Genomic DNA, 22,383 nt, shown 5'->3' with positions numbered 1-22,383 from the left:
GAATGATAGTGGATGAAAAGAAGACCATCAATCGATCCAAATGAGACATGAGAGCACCGGAAAATTACGACGGAAGGGTTTATGGCGATCGATCGATGCGTATCAATCGATCCACATGAGACATGAGACGCAAGACTTGAATTCGGGAAACGGATTTGAAATTTTATTTACTACCTCCATCCCGAAATAAGATTATTTTTCAGTTTTTTGATACAATGTTGACTCTTCGTCTTATTTGAAATTTTTTGCGATTAATATTTTTATTCTTACTAGAACATGAATAGTAATTTATGCGTGACTAAATTTTTTAAGTTTTTTACAAAATTTTCAAATAAGACGAACGGTCAAACGTTGGACACGGAAAAACAAACAATAGAGTTATTATGGGATGGATGTAGTACAGTTTATTTATATAAAACTAGAAATAGAGATGGCAACGGGGACCCGCGATCCGAGACCCGATGGTTATTTACTCCATTAGGGTATAGATATGAGCTAAATATATTATCCGTGGGTAAGTAATTAGGCAAATACTTTCACCCGATGGGTACGCGGGTATGAAAACGTTCTTTATGATCCCCATACCCGTTTACCCATGGATAATAAATACCCGAAAGTTTAAATGCATGTCATGGCCTAATATCATGTTAGCCTAGCCTAATTAACCAAAACCATAGGTATTTAACATCCATACATTTTTCAGCACACTATATGAATGTGTGATGCCCTAAGTATCTATCGTCTATGCATATACTATATGAAAAATGTGATATTTAGATTGTTTTGAACTTTTGCGGGTATATGGGTAACCCGATGGATAAGGTTTACCCAAACGGGTATGGGTATGGGGAAATTTTCTTACCCGTGACAGGTATAGGTATTTTAGTGGTACAAAATTTTACTAGTGTTTATGAGTATGAGATAGCAATACCCGATGGATATTTACCCGTTACCATCTCTAACTGGAAACACAAGAAGAGGAGTGGCTGAATCGGCCCACAAACGCCAATGATCCACAAACTAGCGTGGGCCGCATCACCAAGCTCCCCCAGCACCAGATGGACCAAGACGAGAGCTCGGCTGGTTTTTGGATTACTCGCGGACGCGATCCGTTCCGCCCGTGACGCAGGTGCGACTCGTGCCGTCGCCTCGCGTCCCCGCGCGGCTCGCTCAGCAATCGATCGGGCCTATCGTCTTCGTCTCGTCCTCCTCGACATCATTCTCCTACATTCTTTTCTTCTTCCGCCCGTCCTCCTTCCCTCTTCTCCACCTCCTGCCCCCAATCGCGGATTCCCTCGAGAGAGATCCGGCGGGCGGCGGCGGCGAACACCACCCACCGCGAGGGCATGGGGCTCTGGGACACGCTCCTCAACTGGCTCCGAAGGTTCACCGACGCGCTCGCTTTCTCTGTTTTTCTTCCCCCCGCTTAGGGTATCGGTATCTCCCTCTTTTACTGTCAGGGACGAGAACGTCGATGTGCCTCGGATTGAGCGGTGGGACGGGTTCGGTGGGGTTGGGGTTGAGTTTGGGATCGGGTTCGCCTGTGCGGCGGCGGAAGTGATGATGCGGTTGCGTTGTGGAGTGGAGTGGAGTGGTTTGTGGAGCATGTGCAGTTAGATCCAGGGTGGATAAAGCTTGGCAAAATCCGCTTGCTGTTAGTTTGGTTTCGTATGCTAAGTTGGGTAGATTTGATGTGGTTACGATCTGTGAAGCTTGGAATCACATGTGTAGCCCTTAGAACCAAATCTTCAACTGTCCTTTAAGGATGGTTCTTCCATTAAATTCTGTAATTCTTTGTATCCTTACCCTGACCTAGTTTCCTGTACACACGAATAAATGTTTGAGATAAATCTAGGTTCTATTTGTTGAAAATTTACTTTAAAACTTTTGGATGTTTGCTATTATGCAGAACTCCAAAAAGTATTACCATATCCTGTAAAATTGGGTAATTTAGGGTAATTTGAATCTTTTGTTGTAATTTCCTAAATAATCTTCCCTGATGCTCTGGAAGGGTTTTCTTGAACTCTTTTAAGTGGATTTGCTTTCCGAACGCCACCTAGACTTCAATTTCACCTTAGCTTCCCATTGAATTTTGCAACCTAGACACATAGGCACCATGTGAAAACCAACACACCTGGAAGCTACGATAGAGGAGACTTGGACATGGATTCTGGCTGGTGTGAAGTGCTTCGTGGATCCAACGGAGTTAACCTAAGTGAAACATGTTCCCTTTATTGATTTTACATCCAAATCTGTGTTTTCTTTTCTTGTAACTTACCTTTCAACCTTGTCTCCTCTAATTGGTCACAACTGCTATCCTGCCTTTTTTTTAAAAAAGGGAAAACTACCAGGCGCTACATTAACACCGTCTTAACTTCCTAGTAAAATATTAGAACACACACCAATATCAAGTACTATGCACCATGTTTCCTTGTAAACGTGACCAGTGAATGGTTTACTCATGACAATTATGTTCTCCCTCCACCAGCTTGTTTTTCAAGCAGGAAATGGAGCTATCCCTGGTTGGCCTGCAGAATGCGGGGAAAACATCACTAGTTAATGCTGTTGCTGTATGTATCATGTAACACATTCTTTATTTATCTTACCATTTTAGTGTTATGCCTTGTGGGTTTAATTTATCGCTGGCATGCTTCTCAGACAGGTGGCTACAGCGAAGACATGATTCCAACTGTATGTACATATCATCCCTCTTAATTTGGAGAAGTAATACTGCTATATAAGTGGACCTGACCTAATACTTGTCCATATGCTGAAACCAGGTAGGATTTAATATGCGAAAAGTCACAAAGGGGAATGTTACAATTAAACTTTGGGATCTTGGAGGGCAACGGAGATTCCGGACCATGTGGGAGCGCTATTGCCGTGGAGTTTCTGCAATCCTGTAATTTCCTCACACTTGAGAAGCTATTTTTTATGCACAGTATTTTAATTCTCATGATGATTAAATTGAGGAAGACACAATAAAAAAAACCTTTAAATGGAAGCACCTATTGCTGGCTTGTTACCCATTTCAGAAAGATTGACAGTAGTGCTAATACATGGTATGCATGTAGCTTGGAACCTAGGAAAAAAAACAATGCATATATGATACTGGCTCTGTATACATATTAAGTGCTCCGATCAACCAAGTACCTTGTGGTACCGCACATCTCTTCATCTCACCTAAAAATTGAAAAAAAAAAAGTTCTATATCAGTGGTTATGGTAAAAAACTAAATAGAGTTCTCTATCGATGGTATTAAAGTGAACCTGAAGATTTTGTTGGTATAAAATCGAACACATGATCTTTGATGGTATGGAATTAGTTTTTCCTTATTAATACTTCTTGGTACCTAGTAAGAACCATAAAAGAAAAGAACTATTTGGAAGAGGTAGACATTTCAAACACAATAACCTTGTCATGTATTTTTGTATTTGGTCAGTTCTCGTCAGATCTGTTAATGTATTGCTACTAGCTGCATGATGCTTGTTTCCTGCCTTTTTTATTTATCCAGCTTAAGTGTGTAACAGTGGAACTGTTAAGAAGAATAAAGTTCAACGTTAATTGCAGATATGTAGTGGATGCTGCTGACCGGGATAGCATTCCGATAGCTAAAAGTGAACTGCATGACCTGCTGACAAAACAATCTTTAACTGGGATACCTTTGCTTGTCCTTGGCAACAAAATTGACAAGTCAGAAGCTGTTTCAAAGCAAGCATTGGTTGATCAACTGTGAGTTTACTACCTCTTTTTTTCTGTGGGATAATCATCCTTGAGTGGCTATTTGCCTATTTACTGAATGATGTTTCAACTGAAGTGATCTTTCTCATGTATTTCAGAGGCCTGGAATTTATAAAGGATCGAGAGGTTTGCTGCTTTATGATCTCTTGCAAGGACTCTGTAAACATAGATGTTGTCATTGATTGGCTTATCAAGCATTCCAGAACAGCAAAGTAGGCTTGTCGTGTGCGTCTTATCGCTTGATGCGAGCTGAGATGAATTCAGTTTGTTTATCTCCAGTTTTATGGTCCAAAAGTTCAAAAGTGACTACCTTGTAATCTACGGTTTCTCATTGGTGTCACTGTCCAACAGTATGGTGTCTAATACTTGAGCATCAAAATCTTGTATTTCATGTAAATTCCTTGAATATTTTATTATTCTTTCTTATGGACGTGCTCCGTTGTTTTTAATCATATCCAATAGCTATATATGTCTGGGTGCTTATAGAAGAGTAAAATACATCTCCCGAGCGAAGTACTGTTTTTAAACGGGCAATCCCAACAAAAAAGAAAAGCATAATTAAAGCCTTTTGAACTAACTTCAAAGCATCAGAACATGAGTTTATCTAACAGGAAACATCGTGTGTTTTTTTACAGTATAGTCAAATACTATACCAAATCATGAGTCGCGCTTCTAGTATTTTTTTTGGCTCAAAAATGTTGCATGAAAATTATAGCGCTTCTGTCATTTTTTGGCTCAAAAATGTTGAATGAAAATTATATACTCCGTATCTATTAACCGTAAATAATGACATGCTATTAGTTAAAATAAATTCAGCCGATGGAAATCTTAGCTGATTCAGATAAAGTTTTCATAAGAAAGTGGTAGGCAAGTTTGTCAAAGATCATATCGGATCTATTCATAACTTTTTGATTAGATACCTGGTGTAAATAGATAAAATTAGTTATTTTTCCTTTTCCTTTTAGATACAGTTCTCCATCGGTTATTTGTAATCGTGTTGTGCTCGAATAAATCTCAAGAGTATAAATATATGTACCCAACGACTTCGTAAAAAAACAACGGTTAAATATACACAAGTACGGTGCATAGTCACCTTTAGTAGTAGTTTCCACGAGTTCTTGTTCTCAAGCGAGACTAAATTGGTTAAATCTCCAGCGAAAGAGTGAGTCTTGTCAACCGGTAATCATATCAACTTGATTAGCACTTTCATGGTTTAGTCTAATACTTTAATTAAACTATTAGTTATCTTATTAATTTTTCTAAGTTATATTATTTTCTTAAATTGCCAGATTTATCTACCACTTTGCACAAGATTTATCAACTTAATATTTTTCTACTTGTTAGTATCAATCACATACTCTCTGTTAAGGCCAATTTAGATTGTATTTATTTAAATAGATTTTTGGTAAGTCGATAAGTTCTATTCAACGGTTCATCGGAGCTCTAGCCAACGAGCTATCCAGTTATTATTTCTAAATATTAACATCGGTTCGCTAATTGATAGGTCTGCATGAATCTATTATTTCTCAATTTATCTTTAGTGGCTATAATATTATACTATCTTAAGGTTCAGTCTCATCCATCGAGATTATTTCTAATAAGTGAATTGGTTAACTTAGCAGATTGTGATTATCTTTAGTTTATCCCAAACTGTAACCATTGCTTTCTTTCTTAATTTTTTTTCTCGAACACGCAAAAAATTTACACGTCAAAACATGTACCAAATCTACAAATCTATAGTTAATTGCTTGATTGCCTTTCAAAACCTTGCGGCAATCAGTTGGTCGGAACTTGCACCGACCGATCGGCTAGTAAATCTAACATACTTTATCTATTTGTTTTGTTAGGTGAAGGATCAAAACTAATTAGCACGCATCACACCTCACAGCTAATGACCTGCACTAGAGCAAAGTAAATCTATCATGCCTTCATGCGTTGGTTCAAATTTTGCATCAACAATAGCCCTCTCAAGTCTCAAATAGTTGTTAAATGTGCGGCCTGATGGTCCCTGCTACTCCATCCATTCTAAAATATAAGTAATTTATAGTAAATAAATATTAAGATAAGATCAAAAGATCTTCTTTTAGTCACTTTAGTGATTAGTTTTTAAAATTTTAAATTGCATAAATTCTTTTATCAAGCCCATGAATGATTTTGGAATAATTAGAATCATGAAAATCAAATCATGAATACTTATATTAAGTTGCAAAATCCGAATCCTAGAAATACATATTTTGGAATGGATGGGGCATTTTCTAATCTGTTGGACCTTTTAATACAGGGCACCCTTATTTAAAGTCGGAATTTAGAGTATTTGGCTAATTATTAAAATACTGTTTTTTAGTGTCACTATGTGTTACCGTTAGATCCGTATTTAATTTTGTAGTTGTTGTTAATACATTATATAAGTAATTAATGGTCTGATTATAATATCGAAGACCATGTATCCAAACAAAAGAATGATCATACGAGCAAATGGTCTTGAATACACTTCTTCAGTGTTCAGATGGTCTCCAGCTACCGAGGTCCCTGACATCTTCCATGAATCTTCCACCCTTATGTGAAAAGGGGATGAGATCTATTGAACATTATAGATCTCATTCCCTTCCCTTTGTTGACAGAAGGGTTACAACTATCAAATACCTCGTCTGTCATCTGTCCTAAGCTCTTTGTTGTATATCAGATTCCATCAACCTTTGAAGGTGACTGCAGGGGCTAGCCTCTGGCACATGGTTTTATAGTACTCCCTCCTAACTTTTTTATAAGACGTTGGTTTATTTTTGAGCTAGCCAACATCTTATATTTGCATGTGGAGGGAGTACACGATACAAACGCTTACAAATGATTATTAAATAGATATTACACAACCAGGATGATAATAGATTCAACTCCCTATCCTAAGTAAAACAATAAATGTTCTTCCAGCCATGTACTCTTAATTTTAAAGAAAAATCATCTTTTTTTACCAAACAACTCCAAAGGAGGCTTCATAGTTCATTCAGAAAAAAAGACACTTACCGATAAAACTACCTAGTTTTAAATCATAATACAACTATAGCTCTATAGGGGATTGGTCGACTTAAGCCATGAATACAAAACTGGGTATTTGACCCCTGAATTTATGCAAATCGATTCAAATAATTCCTGCAGTAATTGACTCAACATATTCATCTCTCGTTGGTTGTCAAGCCTGTGAATTACGTACCATCATCAATGTATTTATTTTTCAAGCCATTACGCTTGTTAAAGAACACTCAACATACTCTATTGCCATATCATCCTCCACATTATAGTCTACATGGCAAAACTTATAAAACCACTATATTAGATTACTTAAACTGATTTATATATTTTAGGGGATATGATATATGATCGATTTCATTCTTGGGGTTAAGTATAATCTTTCCTCATAAATATTGACATTGAACCTCAAAACTCAATTAAACTAAAACGATGGGACAAAAATCCATTAAAAAATTTACAACGACTAGCCTAACAATAAGGATTCTCTAACTTTCTTCACAAAAGTCGCAAAAGTGAACAGTAAAATAAGTCTTAATCCACAGAATTATGTTGTAAGCACTGTAGCAACAGTAATAAACATGGGACTTTACTATGCATATTCATGTTCATCACGTAATGATCAATCTCGAATTTTCGAATCGACGGCTGAAAATACCCCAAAAATTACCGTACTATTCATTCGTGACCTTTTTTGAAGGCCATTTGCTGGCTCGATCCTTGCGACTGCCCATCACTTAAAGGCTGTGTAGGAGAGTTAAAATGCAAAGCATCAGCTGGTGAGAATTTAAAGAAGTTGGGTTACTCAGCTTCTAATACTATTTCATTTACAAATTTTAAAGATAGTCTCAAAATCTAAGTGAGAATTTAAACTGGCTAGGAGAACCGACGATTCTGTAGCTACTAAAAGCTCCTGAAACATAGGTGTTGAATACCCATCTCTTCAGCTTAGACATCCATAGAATCTCAGTGTGACCCTCAAGATTGCACCCCCTGCACCAAAATAACTGTTTACACATGAAAGTTAGACAAAATGGCAATTTATATTTCAGGATGAAAAATCCTTGGTTACAATCCGAAAACCTCTTCTTCCGTCAATGAGAAGTAGAAAAGGGTGACGATGTCTCGGTTTCATGTGAAACTGCGAGTAAACATCATTACTGCACTCAAAAAAATTCATCAGAAACTCATAATAATTAAACTAAAGAAGCTCTTGCTAGCTACCGAATGCACCACTAAGTTTCTACTCAGACGGTTCATCACTCCACCTGACCGAGTCCAAAACTTGTGCCTGCCGGGTTAGCAAGAGGTTGCCGTGCCGCAAAACTGAATCCAAAACTTCGCGGCTAGATCCTCAACTCAGTGTCCAGTGCCTCTACTTCGTCATGATCTCCATTCATGTTCATCGCGTCCGTGAAAGCCCATTGCTGTTCCATGTTGCCAGGTGGGTTTCTCTTCCGTGGGGGAGCCGTAGGAGATTTCTCACGGCGAGGGCAAGCCACTGCTGTACTTGCCAACCTGAAGCGAGAAACAAATGATAAGTACGAATCAAAAATTATGAAGAAAACATAAATAAAAAACCGGTTGTTTCAGTGTATAGAGAAACAAATAAAACAAACTGAAAAATGGAGTACAGATTGGTGTAGGTTTTCCCACGCCACCTCTGCTTGCGTCTCTCCAGGAAGCTAATAAGGGACGCATTCCTCACCGGCATCGTAGCATCTGCCTCAGGAGAAAGAACATCACGGCATTAGTTACAACACTTTCCTAGACGTTATCAACACATTACAGGATAGGAACACAACCTACCTCCAGGCACGATATGGATTGGCGGCGAGCATGGATTAGTCTCGATAATGGCATGCCCACTCTCTGGGCTCAGATGCTGTGAACAAGAACTGGTGCTGTTCCCGTGGATGAACAAACCACCAGAATCATGCTCATGGGCCTGATCCCAGAATGTCCTCTGCCTTTTGTTCGGGTACGCAGGTTCGGCTGATGGTAACTGCAGCTGCTGATGACGAGCAGGTCTGCCTCCTGTAACCGGAGTCGTCTTTGCAGCGAAGAACATAATCTCCTCAGCCTGCACGCGTGGAGAGCCTCCATGTTCTCAGCGTTGTATGGTATTGTATTATTGTATGGCATGTCATATAATTAAAGCTTCGATGGACAGCAAGAACAATGGAGCGGGACTAAAGAAAGGCACACCTTCTCTCTAGTAATGTTGTCAAATACAAGTGCAGAGCCAGCGTAGAAAATCGTCAGCTGATCATTTATTTCAGACACGGCCATTCTCCTGCTTGGCACTCGGAGCAAGACGGTTGATAAGTAAGCAGACAAAATTCGATCCTGGTTCGTTTCAGAGAGAAAAAAGAATCGATCTGGGCCAATGACTGGCCATGTTGATTATACCTTGGGCTAGTAGCCAGTGAAGCGACGTCATGACCTCCTCCAGAAACTTGTAAGGTCAGGCCTGTGGCGGTGGTGGCGGCGACCGGCGGCGGCATGCGTTCGTCCACGACGACGCTGGTGCTTTGTGGCGGCGGTTGTAGCGCACGCGCGGCGGCGTGCACCTGGGGCCGGCGGCAAGCTTAACCAACGTGAGAGATCCCTTTCAAACTCCCTCCTTTATTACATTAGGCAAAACCCCTTTTTTGCCTAGTTCCACAAAGAGAGGCGTGAGAGATCCCTGAAACACCGGTCAGAGATGCTCCGACGAACACGTACCTGCCTATGATCGGGCAGCACCGCCGGAAGCGGCCGCTTCAGGTGAACCTCGCGCGGCGCGGCTCCGTGGGCGTTACACGCTGTCGCGGCGGCCGCCGGCGAGAAGACTCCCAGGAAGTCCATATCGATCTCTCGATCACGGCGGGGCGAGACAACGACGTCGCTGGTTCCCTCCCCTCGCGCGGCGGAGAAGAACCGGGGGGCGTGCGGCGCTGCTCCTGTCGCATCAAAACGAATGCTCTCGCGCGGGTGCCTTTGCGCGCGCGCTCGACGTGGGCGGCTCGCCGCATCCGCGCGCGCCGACTACTTATAGAGAGACGCCCGAACCGCGCGCCTCGCGCGCCACCGGCAACGGAGAGCCACACGCGAACTCGGGCAAACCGCACTTGCCGGCCGTGTGAATCTCCTGCGGCCCGCGGCGAGCGAACCGTGTCCACCCGCATGTTCTGCACGCAATTTTCACACGAGATCGGCCGATGCGGCGGAGCGCGCGCACACATGCGCATTGAGCGCTCGACGGCCCGCCGTGCCGCGCGGCGGCTCCGCTTGAACGAATCCACACGAGGGGGAAAGCGAATCGTCTGCCCTTTATTATAGCGATAACGGCACAACCGCGGCACCGTTGCTGAATCTGGATCATTTGCTGCTGCTGCTATCGTTTTGAAGGCAATGGCTTTTTTCGGCCTTCCAGCATGGTTCTTAATTTGTTTACCGGTACGAGGCTTTTGCAGCTTGCAGGCCCATTGAAATGAAAAAAAAAAAAACACTTTGCTGGTAGCGATCGAAGTGTTCATCTGTTCTCGTCGTCGTCGTCGATCGGTGCCTACCAGGCTACCACCGCACGACGGCATGGCCGCATGAGTGATGAGTCCACAACTACTGACGTGCGGGTCATCGGAGAACATTGTTTGCTGGGTTGCCTAGCAATGCTTTCCAGGTCATCCGCGCGCTCTCAACTACACGGTGGTAGCTTCTTATGATGCACTATTCTAATACCAGGTAGTATTATCATTAGTAGAATAATTTCAACTATTGGTTTAGAGTTCTACTACCGCTAGAAAATATTATGTAGTTAATAATTGATATAGTATGATCTATAGAATTAGAAAGAAAACTAAATGAACTATTTACCCGTAAAAGCATATGGTAAAACACCTTAACCTTGTGTTAGATATATTGAGATTATGGTATTAATTTATAATATAATTTCTATTTTTTTAATTAAGTCTTAGAGCTTTCTATTGACTGGCAGATTTTTCTTACTGGAATATGTTGAAAGGTAGAGTTTGCGACTAGCTATTCTCTTATCCATGTCAATAGCAAGAACTTATCTTATAAATATATATACAAAGGTAGAGGTACACATGGTATATTAATGGATTAATTAATATAACACAATATCTCTTTATTATCATATTTTTCTTTTTTATGCACCTCATGCAACAAAATTTTCTTCGATAGATACTAGAAGTTGACTCTGAGCTTGTGATGCATAACAATCATTTTTCTCTTCTCTTCCCTCTCTGTACTCTATATCACCATTTTTTTTTGTGGCATTGTGGCAATGGAAAGACTGAACTAATAAACATGTTTGCACGTGTCTTTAGTACTCTTAGATTTCTCTTTTATGTATTTCTTTTAACATGTACGAAAAATGTGTGATGCTATGTTGCTATTTCTCTGCGTCGTAACCTTTATCCTCGTAATGGTTATTTCTGGATAGCGCATGTAAGGGTTTCTATGTAAAAAGTTCATGTCGTCGTTATTCGGTAATTTTCCTAACACACTGACATCCTAATATGTAGTTCTTTGCAGAGTTTGGACGTCACCGTCTTGGCTTAGTCCATATCCCTCCCTCTCCTTTCTTCATCCCTCTTCTAGTCCATTGCTTAATACCACTTATTAGGAAAATTGACTGATCAAACACACATATTTAATGTGAAAAATCCTTACAGGAAAAAATATGTGCCTGACCAATAATAACCACTATGAATAGATGATTAAAACACAGGGGAATAAAACGGGTTGTCGTATTCTCCCTATGCAACTTAGAAGAGATATATAAAGGTGAAATATAAGATTTCTAATAGAAAAAACTATGAATCTTAATAGGAAATACTAAAAGTCCTAAAGGAAAGAAAGACTAAAAGTCGTATCAGGAAACTAATAATATAACTCAAATATATTGCATACTATAATTTGGATCATATCTCTGACAGACTGAAATTTGGAAAAAATAATTCAGTCACTTGAATAGCAAAGGTGATTTGAATTCTAAAACTATCGTGTGTGTGTATATATGCCTTTATTAAACCTAAACGGCTAAAACTATTTAAGTTGGGAGAGAGCGAGGTTAGAGGAAGAATATCCTTGAAGTAGTATACGCATGTTCTTCCGGCGACTTTCCCACCACTAAATAAATATAAGGTACTGGGCCAGACCGTATGGCATCTTAAGGTTTCTGAGATTGATTGGCAGAAATTTCTTTACCCGAATCTGGATTAGTAGAGATAAAAAAAGGTTATGGTTCAAGGATATATGATTTTGTAAATGTACTTGCATGTGCTGAGGAATGGAGCTCAGTACTAGTCGCAATAATTCGTAGGCGGTTTAACTAATAAAACCAGTTTAGCTCAGCGATCAATTATGCACTAATAATCCACAGCATGATTGAATAAAATGGCACGATGCAAGGAACTAGAAACTGCAGATCTGCATCTATAATTCATGCACAAATTAGTACTCTATGTACGTAGATGAGTAGATGTACATGTGCACTAATAAGCTGAAGTTGCCTAGCAGCAACAGGAGTTGACCACTGCAATTGGACTGCACAAAGCACAACATGGTGGTGGATTAATAATAAACCACCAAACTGAAGCTAATTAAGAAACTCATAGAGTAGAGAAGCCAGAAACACGCTGATTAGATGTTAAACCATGATGAATTGGAAGCCCATCCGCGGCTTCTCATCTTCAAATTATAGTTTTTCGCTGCTCAGCAGAGCATATCTCAGACACAACACAGAAGATAGGTTTATAATTTCATATCTTCTGGTCTGTTTGACAGTCACTAAACATGCTTGTGACAGTACAATGTTAACACATTTCTGTTTCAGAAATATAAATCATGCTATCAGCTCATCCGGCAGCGCCACGAACCTTGCTTTTTTCTGAAATGTCAAAATGGATGCCAAGAATAAGTGATATGAGAAGGTGACCAACAAAAAGTAAACACAAATACAGGTTTATAAAAGAAATATAGAAATATATTGAAAAGAAAAAAACAGAGAATATCTTGAGCTGTGGACACTCATGCAGTATGAACAAAAGTTTGATGGCCAGTGGAAAAAAAATAATGCGATTAATGTAAATCAGTCGGCACTATCTTACTACTTCTGCGAGCAGTAATAACAGCATTGTTTTTCTAATGAAAAACACAATATATTTAGCAACTTCTTCATTCATGCTACGCCGGCAAATTTGTTCTCGTGTGAATCCCTAGGGTTATTTAGGATCTTTACCAACAACAATTCCACATGTTGTCAACAAATGCTCCACATATTCAGAGCACAAACTTGCAAGAAAACTTTACTTCTCAAATGATCAGCCTTTCTTTTGTCAAGTTCGGTTAGGAAAAGAAATGTCTCAAGTGTGAAAGACGAGAAGTGAAGGAAACATTCCGCCGATCTCTGTGTCTAGCGCACTTGCGCTGGTTGTTTCCCGCAATGAGCGGAGAACCTCGGTTTGGCTCTCCACTTTTTCTGCACAATCAACTGTAGTGCTCCACTGAAACAGGCTTCTGGTTCTCTGCAACGACAAGAAAACTGCATCTGGGCTTGTTTCTTCCTGCTGCTCATGACGCAGCATATAACATGCTGCCATGTAACGTTGTCGATTGCTAAGCTAGTGGCCATTTGTAGTTTTGTGCTATAGAAAATGCGTGAGCAAAGTGAAACAAAGTCAAGAACTGTACCATTTTTTTTTTCGTTCACGGTTTGAATTTCGCATTGCTTGCACAAGCTAACTTGCTAACGTGTTTTACCAAGAAAATTGTCATCTTGTTAAGTTTTCCATCTGTGTTTTTTTTAAAAATGTGCAACTGTAGAGCATTGTACCTAACAAGTTGGTGATGGAATCACAAATCCGATTGGTTTCGCAAAATGTGGAGATCTCAGTGTGCACATGGGAGAAATAGTAACGCAGGAGTAAATGTAATGCAAATGGTGAGAGGGATTGGAGTAATTCGTCACCTCCTTGGTGCCAGGCAGCGACGGCCACCTCTGCGGCGTCTTGGCCGCTCCCGGCGGCGGCGGCGGCGGCATCATGAACCCGGCGCCCCACTCCGGCGTCGCCGCGAACCGCGGGGTCCGCAAGATCCCGGGTGGCCTCTCCGGGGTCACGCTGGCGCTCTTGGCGCCCACCGCGGCGCACAGCTCCATGATCTTGGCGGCCGCCTCGGACGCGTCCTTGCTCTCCCCCATCAGCTTCTCCACCTGCGCCCTCGGGAGCCGCATCTTGAGCCGTACGGGGGTGGCGGCGCCGGAGCCGCCGCCGGGGAGCGGGGAGGTCGGGGCGGAGGCGGAGGCCTGGGCGGCGGGGAAGGAGATGTCCGAGGTGGAGCGGCGGGCGAGCATGAGTGACTCGAGGCGCTCCCGGGCGCCGACGCGGAGGTTCCCCGACCAGGCGCGTCGCGGCGGCCCCGCGGCGGCGCGGCGCGGCAGCGCGACGAGGAAGTAGAGCCGCCCGCGGCGGAGCGGCGCGTCGGGCGCGAGCGGGCGCGCCCGCGCGCCCAGCAGCTTCACCTCCTCCGACTCCAGCAGCTGGAACCCCGGGTGGTCGCGCAGCACGTCCGCCGCCACCGCCGGCGGCTTGACGCGGAACGACGTCCCGTCCAGCTGCATCACCTTGGCGCCCTTCCGCTTCGCCCCAATGCTGTTCCCCATTGGCTCCCCTCACACACCCTCCTCCTCCTCCTCCCCCTCCCTTGCTGCACCTCTCGGTGGTGGTGTCGCCGCTGCCGCTGCGTGTTCGTGAGAGAGCTAGCTTGCTTTGTCCTGAGCCGCGGTGTCATGTGCGAGCGGAGAGGCAAGTTTTAAAGCGGAGAGGAGTCAAAGGAGTAGTATAGTATTGGGCTCGAGGAGGAGATGCCGAGATGGTGGTGGCTGCGCTTTTGCTCGCGTGATTACGGGTAAAAAAGTCTCTGATTAGCACAGGAAACCTCGGAAAATAAAACCCACGAAATGCTACTGGGTGCAAATTGCAGTTCACTGGAGATTACTTAAACAACAACAAGAAGAAGAAGAACTCACGTTTCAACGCTCACAATGGTATGGGAAGCTCAATGCCAAAGTAAAGTTGAAGTGTGCATGTGAAACAGGGAGGGAGAGGAGGAATCTACGCAGAGGGATATTGGCTCTGGTCAGGCAGAGTGGCCAAGCATTGTCGTGGCTACAAGATTGTAACTTTTCCAGGGATTTTCAGAAGATCGAGTTGGGGGGGCCCACTGCCTGTGTATGAACTGTAAAGAGAGCTTCAGCTCACGTAACATGTTTTGCTTTTAGGTCGTTGCGTTAATGTTAGCGTTCAGCTACCCTTCTAGTTGGTAGATCCCAGGTTGTTGGTCATCAGGATAATGGCAAGGCGGCCATCAGGGAGGATTTAGGAGGGCTTGTTTTGCTGGGAAGAAGCCAGTCATGGTTTCATACTTTCATTCATGTGCCACCTTACAAAAAAAATGTGTACAGGGCTTTCTTTCACGTAGCCGATTCATTTCGACATCGGTAGATTATGGCACTGTTTATGCATTTGCGTTAATGCCAAGGTCGGCAGCTGTGCATCCGCTGGATGAAGGGATAGTTTCATGTGTCACCTGACAAAGATGTGATAGGGGCCAAGTGCCCAAGTGGTACATATGATGATGAACCTTTCCTCCTCATCAAAAAAGAAGAACGGTACGGTGAGCTTGGATATGACCAGCCTGGGCACCTTCTTTGCTGCTCCTAAAAAGGCTTCTTGTGTCGGTACCCAAGCAATCCTGAGATTTTCCACTACTATCAAATCTCTTCTCTTTTTGTCCACTGTCTCTTTTTTTTAAAAAAAGTTCCACTGTCTCGTTCTTTCCAAGTTTTAGAACTTAATCCTATAAGTTCAGACTTCTAGTTAACATTTAAATTTAAACGTCGTACTTATTTTAACATGGAGATAGTACTACTTTAAAGAAACAGGGTAAACATTGGTGAACACATATACACTACTCATATGAGCATCTCAAAAGACCAGGTTAGCATATATTGATTGATGATATCACTATGGATATCTTGATGTTGACGTTTTTTTTTCGAAACACATAACATATACAATCGCTCATAACATGCAAACACTTTACCAAGCGGATACATACATACATGCCATATATTTATAATCACATTTAAAGACCTCTCATATCGTGGTATTGATGAAGTTATTATGGACATGTCTATGTCAACGAGTATGCAGCCTACCATAAAAAAAATAATTAGCCGTAAATACAAACTTGTACTAAATGTAAACTTGAACACGAGTGGACAGGTTCACCGCAAGACAAGAAAACAGACTAGTGGAACTACGTCCAGTCCGGTTCACAGTTAGAACCTACTTTGTTCATCTAAATTTTATTGGAATCATTTCAATAGTGTGATTAAGTCATCGTCGGGAGACCCTTCTCTTTTCTCTCTGAATATATCAAACAGTTATACATTTTCTCCCTCTCTTTCTAGTTTCTTCTTTGTATAGCACAACACGCCAATTTCTCCCGGCCTCGCAGAGCAGATGTAAATATGCCTTGAAAGCAGTAATGTTGGGAAGTAACAACATGTCGATGAAAATTAAGTGACACGCAGTCACGCAGACAACGCCATCAGTCCATTTCGTCATGATTCATTCTTGAATTAGTGACTAAAGATATTATTAACAAGTAAAGATGCTTTCCACCAAAGATTTGAGGGTCTTGATATCAAAAAATAAGTAAGCTTAAAGCCATCATTACTGTGTGGCTATTCAGACCAGATCACCTGGTTAATCATGTCAGGATATCAGTAAATTGGGTCTCCAAATGCTACAAAGATGAAAGCGCCATTTAGCTCTCCAAATCTTCAAAAAGAACACCCCAGCCATGGAATGGCGAAGGTATCAGTAAATATCAAGCTGATATCTTGAAGACAAAGAAGTGATGATTAGATACTTTGATGGTGATCGGAGTAATTTTGCATTTTTTTTTATCTTCAAAGGAGCTTCATGCACATGAGCAACAATACGCTAGTCTGTAACACCAACCATTTCTATGTAGCAACCAATGAACGCACACTTGTGGTTGAGGGTAAGCAGGTAACTGAAATAACCCATTACCAGCTCACCAATTTCACACTCAGTAAGAGGTTACAGCTTTTCGTATGTATACGTACATGTGGAACACGCACACAAGCAAAATGGTATGCGACAGAAAGTGGAATTAGAGCACCTGCAACTTACTGAGATGATCCAGGAGAGAGGTTGCCTTGCGCTTGGCTCTGTCTGTGCCTGTCTTGGACAGCTCAGTTAGTGGTATTTGAGCACCCAACCTCCCTATACAAGCGAGGTTCTCAGCATCCTTCTTGCAAAGGGCAAGTAAGATGGCAGCAGCATTCTCCTTGTTACGGGCCTGGCTTGACCTTAACAAGTCTATCAAAAAGGGTATAGCGTGAGCTTTCGCTATGGCAGTTTTACACTCGTGGTGGCTCACGAGAACCGACAAGATTGTTAGCGCTTCGTCAATAGCTCCATTTCTGGATGAATCCTGCAGCATCTGAATCAGTGGTGCAAGGATCCCTGCTCGAACCGCTCGAACTTTGTTTGCTTGGTATATGCACAAGTTGAACAGTGCTGTTGCTGCATCCTTTCTACCCCTTGGGCTGCCACTCTGCAGCAACTCAACTAATGCTTCAATTGCACCTGGAGTGCTTCCAATAGTTATCTTATTATCGTCGATTAGTGACAGGCTGAAAATAGCTGCAGCTGCATTTTCTCTTGCCTCCATGCCCCCCTTCCTCAACACTTGTATGATTGGGACAATGGCACCAGCAACTACTATCAGTTCCTTGTTCTGATCATATATCGAGAGATTCAAAAGAGATGTAACTGCATGTTCTTGGGTTTTCAGGTCTTTGGAGGACAAAAGTTTCACCAGAGCTGGGATTGCACCAGATCCTGCCAGAAGTATACGGTTGTCGGTGCTTTTCTTGGCCAAAGATCTTATTTCAGCAGCAGCAGATTTCCGTTCATCTAACGAGCTACTAGAGAGATTACGAACTAATGTTTCGATTGCTACTCTCTCCCCACCAACCTCAAGATAAGAACCATCGTTCTTAGATCTGGTAGGTGGTTCAATCCCTTTTTCCTCACACCAATGCAATATCAAACTTCTCAGGACATAGTTTGGGGTCAATGTAAGATTTTGTAGCTTCTGTTGAGTTTTAGGACAGGTCCGGTTTCCACAGTCTATCCACCTTTGAATGAAGGCACGCTCATATGTCTGCAAAATTAGCTAGTACATCGTCAGTAGATGACAAATTATGAGAAATTTTACGGTCCTTAAGAAAGTATCTCAAGGTACCAAATTTTTATTGTAAATTTTTAATATCTCAAGATACCTATTACTTGGAGGTACCAAGTTTTTACGCTAGAAAATATATGGTACCTCAAGGATGGTAAAAAAATTCTCTCAAATTATACCATGGCAATATGCAGTAGGTTCAATTGTGCATGGAAATAAATAAATGATCGTTCGAAATATTACCTGTCCAGTGGAAACAATGACAGGATCTCTCATCAGCTCAAGAGATATTGGGCAACGAAAATCTTCAGGAATAGCTACAGTGTCAGACTTTTTTTGTGTCTCAGCAGAACCTTTTGTTTCATCACTGGATTGGCTAACATTAACAGGCTTTTTAGAATCTGTAACTCTCATGTTTTCAAGTCCTTCAATTAACTGAGAAGTTAGTCTTTCTGCGTCAGACTTGGGCACACCACTTATTTCTGAAACAAGTATAATGATATTTTGCAACTCCAGGTGACCATTGCATAAGTTCTCCATTTGTGGTGTGCCTGGCTGATCGTGTGATTGCACACACTGAGCTTCAACAGTACTAACATGAAGAGCTAAGATATCATGGATTTTTGAAAAAATGTTCACATCAATGTCTCCTTTCTTCTCAATTTCTCTTCGAAGCTGAGATCGCACTAAATCAATCTGCAGAATGATAAAGTTGGTACACTAAGCAACTAAGGAACAATACTTTTAAGGAAAATGATTAGATATACCTCTTCTTGAACTTCATCTGATATTTGAAAACAGCTCTGCGGAAGGCTTCCTAGAACTGTTTGCAACTGCCAAGTCACAAACTTGAACTGAACGTCAACATTGTTGCAGATGGCATCCTTAACAAAATAACCAACAAAAATAGCATAAGAATTACTAATTGTACAAATACGGGAGAAAAAAAAAGCATGGAACAACCAAACAAGACACGAGCAAATCAATCACCAACCATACATAAATCAAGCAAATGCATTTGATGGTCATGTTCAGGAGGAACACAGTCATGGAAGGTATGGCATGAAAAGCAAAGGGAAAGTTATGAACAGAGTTGACTGGCCTACATGTATGATGTATCAAAAGAAATAAGCCAACATAGACCACATCTAAATTGCCAGGATGCTGGACCGAAATTATGCAAAAATTGGTCTGGTCACATCCAAATATCATGAGAACTTCCAGTATACTTCAATACCACTTGAATGATTACGTTTATCTAGTATTATACCATGCCATTCACTGCCATTGCCAACCCCATGAAACTTGAAGAATGTACCATTGTTGCTCCCTCTGACCACCTCCTCAAAGTATTCACCAGTACTACACAAATCACTGCAATGTAGTGGGGTCATCGTTGTCCCCTAACACCTGGTACACTCACACTGTCTATTGCTGAGCTGCTCTCTGCCTCTCTTTCTCCGTTCTCACCGCAATAGGTTACGGATTTGAGATCGATGGGTGTTTATGGAATTAGGATGAGGATAAGCTAAAGCACAAATGTATCAATGGTCCAAATATTTTTCATGGTTTCTAAATACTTAGAAATCTAGGTTTGATCCTGAACCCTGAAGTCAGGATCAGCTTAGGGCCTTGAGTACTTCCTGGCTTTTTTACATCTTGGTATTGAACTAATTCTACTAAAGAAAAGCCTGAGCATGCTGCACATAATAAACATAAAACCAACTATAGGAGAAGAGGTTACCAATTTCCAGGGATAAAATTGTCAGCCAAACAAACAAATTTGCCAGTCTTGTTTAAAATAACACAACAATGGTATGGATCGAAATCATGATCAACTTGATGTATTGCAAGATCAGCATGTACTTGTATAGCATATGACCATATCAAAATGCTATTTTAGCATTAGAAATCTCGAAAGACACATAAATACATTTTTATGCAGCTCAATATATTTCAGTAAGTTGTTATAATGAATACTCAAATGAAAAATGTGATGATCAGTTAAAACCAAATTGTTTGAAATGAGAATCTGATCACGAAAGATGCCACACTCAGCTCAGCAGGTGGGCAGATGCACAAGGAGGCATGGTAGGAAATAAGGCTGAATGCTAATATGATTGCTGAATTTGTTGTTCTTACTTGTTGCAAGAAAGTTGTAATACATCAGAACGAGTTTGATTTGTAAATAAGTCGATATGAACAAGCCTAATTAGCTCTGCATCTAGAGCACTAGAGATACTGGAATGGAGGGGAGTAGCACAACTGAAGCATCAAACAACATAAGCCATGTGCGCTGTGCGGGACTCCAAGAGACACTGAGGTAGCATGATTCCTAAACGCCACACAATACTAGACCAGTCATCAACAGAAGCGAAGCAAGACGGCTGACATACACATGAACAGAACAACCGTTGAGCACGCGCACCAAGTGTTCGACGTAATCCCGCAAGAAGCAGTGCACCAACTACCGAGCAATGCAGCTTGCGCCGACACTTCGTCGCACCCAAATGGCCCCGACCCTCACCTGATCCGACGCCCCCGACGACCGCGCCGGCGCGCGCCCGAGCTCGACGAACCTCCTGGCGGCCTGCAGCGCTCTGACCAGCTCCCCCAACCACGAAGCCGCCTCCGCCGCCGCGCCCTCGTCCCCCTCTCGCGCCCCCGCCTCGGCGACCTCGGCGACGAGGTGCGACAGCAGCGACACCTTCCGCGCGAGGCGGAGGCAGTCCGCGCGCAGCGGCTCGGCGGCCGCAGCCAAATCGGCAGCCCCCACCGCCGCGATCTCCCGCACGATCTCGGCCGCGGACTCCGCCGCCGCCGCAGCCGCCATTGCTCAGCCCAGCCCGGCCCGGCCGGCGACGGGGAGGGGGAGGGGCCCCGCTCCGCCTCGGCAGGCACAGCGCGCGGCCGTGCGGGGTCAGGCCGCGTGGAGGAGGAGGAGGCGAGGTGATGCCATTAGCAATGTCAACGTCCCGTAATGTAGTATAGTGTAGTGCGGACCAGCGAGCGTAGTGCGAGGGAGCTCAGGCGTTGAGGAGGCGAGGTTCCAGCTTGAGCCTCCAGCGCGGCGAGGTGGGTTGCAGCCGTGCGGCCGGGGCGGGGGAGGGGTCAGGGGGGGAGACGACGCGGCGGACGAGGTGGGGGTGGGGTGAGCTGGGCGTGGGGTGTCCGCGACTTCACTGGTTGCCGTTCGCGTGAGGAGGGATTCCCGGGCGAGGCATAGGCGGAGTAAACAAACGCGGGGAAATCAGTGTCCATCTAGCTGGAGCCTGAAGCTGCCAGCTTCCCTATCAGATTTGAGCCCCGGGGCCGGGGATGGTGGGGTGTCGGATCTGCTGTGGAGTGTGGGCGGCCACGCTGGGGCTGGGGCTGCTTGGGATGTTCCGTGTACTCGAGAGGTTTGCACATTTATTGTTTAGTTATTTAGAATTTACTAAAGAGAACACGTCAGCCATTAGTATTATAGTTTAATATTGTTCTAATATATAAACTCTTATAATTCGCGCTAAGATGAGTCTCGTGAATTATAGAAATATTTGGTGGATAGACTTGTAGTACAGAAGTAGCATTAACTCTCTTAGAAAAAATCCTTAGCATCGGGTTCAAATTTTAAGCTAGCACCTTTGCTCTAATGTTTAGCACATCTCATGTTCCTTTCTCTCTCTTCTTAGCACTTTCTTGGCACTCACATTAAAGCTACCCTTATATGACCAAGATAAACAGTATGGATATAGTGTTGTCTCAGTTTTTGCCTCTTTTGTGTTGAACCGGAACTAACAAAGTTTGATTCACAAAGTTTAATTCAGATGTGTTCTCCTCTCCCTTACTAACAGGTGTTTTTTCATTCTTCACACGCATACTTCTTAGACTGCTAAATGATTTTTTTAAATCCACAATAAATATGTTTTTAAGTCATGTGCTAATGTATCGCTCTACTTTGTGTGTCAAGGAGATAAATCACTAACCTAGTACCAAATACAACCTTAAACTTTCGTGCTTACAACCTTAAACTTTCATGCTGCCTCTAGAATTATACTATCGGTCATTCTATTTGTATGTTGGCCTGGTAATTCATCGGTATTAGATGATACCTGTCATGTAACCTCTAAAAATTATAGTATTGTTGTATTATATTTCTGATGTGGTACCTCATAAGTACCAACTAGTACTTACCTATCGATGAACAAACACAAAAAAACGAGGCCCGAGCTGACCCTATTTTCTGTTCGGTTAGAGGATAAACCGTGTGTGATAAACCTATATAATGAATATGGTAAGATCAAGAGCAAAGATCATGCCTCAAATTTTAGACAAGTTTTGGGC

The 22,383-nt window shown here is 42.5% G+C and overlaps 4 protein-coding genes across 6 annotated transcripts; 1 reads left to right on the top strand and 3 right to left on the bottom strand.

Annotated features, from left to right (window-relative positions):
• Positions 1 to 1,227: 1,227 nt before the first annotated feature.
• Positions 1,228 to 4,190, top strand: LOC102712053 (ADP-ribosylation factor-like protein 8c). The gene is made up of 6 exons (XM_006647784.3): positions 1,228 to 1,384; positions 2,489 to 2,570; positions 2,659 to 2,691; positions 2,781 to 2,902; positions 3,571 to 3,732; positions 3,840 to 4,190. Exons 1-6 carry the CDS (start codon positions 1,347 to 1,349, stop codon positions 3,955 to 3,957), a joined length of 555 nt encoding a protein of 184 aa, XP_006647847.1. The 5' UTR covers positions 1,228 to 1,346; the 3' UTR covers positions 3,958 to 4,190.
• Positions 4,191 to 7,786: 3,596 nt separating this feature from the next.
• Positions 7,787 to 9,756, bottom strand: LOC102719465 (protein TIFY 6b-like). Of its 3 annotated transcripts, none has more exons than XM_015833586.2 (6): positions 9,490 to 9,756; positions 9,175 to 9,335; positions 8,971 to 9,058; positions 8,572 to 8,845; positions 8,382 to 8,484; positions 7,787 to 8,280 (listed from the first exon to the last, which is right to left on the bottom strand). In XM_015833586.2, the coding sequence occupies exons 1-6, from the start codon at positions 9,610 to 9,612 to the stop codon at positions 8,109 to 8,111; spliced, it is 921 nt and encodes a 306-aa protein (XP_015689072.2). In that variant the 5' UTR covers positions 9,613 to 9,756; the 3' UTR covers positions 7,787 to 8,108. The 3 variants fall into 3 exon arrangements, with proteins under 3 accessions (XP_015689072.2, XP_015689073.2, XP_015689074.2); XM_015833587.2 differs by having other exon boundaries at positions 8,397 to 8,484; XM_015833588.2 differs by having other exon boundaries at positions 8,424 to 8,484.
• A 2,658-nt stretch (positions 9,757 to 12,414) lies between these two features.
• Positions 12,415 to 14,683, bottom strand: LOC107303591 (uncharacterized protein At1g66480-like). Its single transcript, XM_040520941.1, has 2 exons — positions 13,742 to 14,683; positions 12,415 to 12,661 (listed from the first exon to the last, which is right to left on the bottom strand). Exons 1-2 carry the CDS (start codon positions 14,432 to 14,434, stop codon positions 12,617 to 12,619), a joined length of 738 nt encoding a protein of 245 aa, XP_040376875.1. The 5' UTR covers positions 14,435 to 14,683; the 3' UTR covers positions 12,415 to 12,616.
• A 2,035-nt stretch (positions 14,684 to 16,718) lies between these two features.
• On the bottom strand, positions 16,719 to 20,890 carry LOC102719183 (U-box domain-containing protein 11-like). Its single transcript, XM_006648954.2, has 4 exons — positions 20,585 to 20,890; positions 18,825 to 18,941; positions 18,301 to 18,753; positions 16,719 to 18,036 (listed from the first exon to the last, which is right to left on the bottom strand). The coding sequence occupies exons 1-4, from the start codon at positions 20,888 to 20,890 to the stop codon at positions 16,978 to 16,980; spliced, it is 1,935 nt and encodes a 644-aa protein (XP_006649017.2). The 3' UTR covers positions 16,719 to 16,977.
• Between the last annotated feature and the right edge of the window lie 1,493 nt (positions 20,891 to 22,383).

This window comes from Oryza brachyantha, chromosome 2 (assembly GCF_000231095.2).
Source record: "Oryza brachyantha chromosome 2, ObraRS2, whole genome shotgun sequence".
Lineage (NCBI taxonomy): Eukaryota > Viridiplantae > Streptophyta > Magnoliopsida > Poales > Poaceae > Oryza > Oryza brachyantha.
The sequence above is the reverse complement of the archived record's forward strand: the minus strand, read 5'-3'. Positions and strand labels throughout refer to the sequence as shown.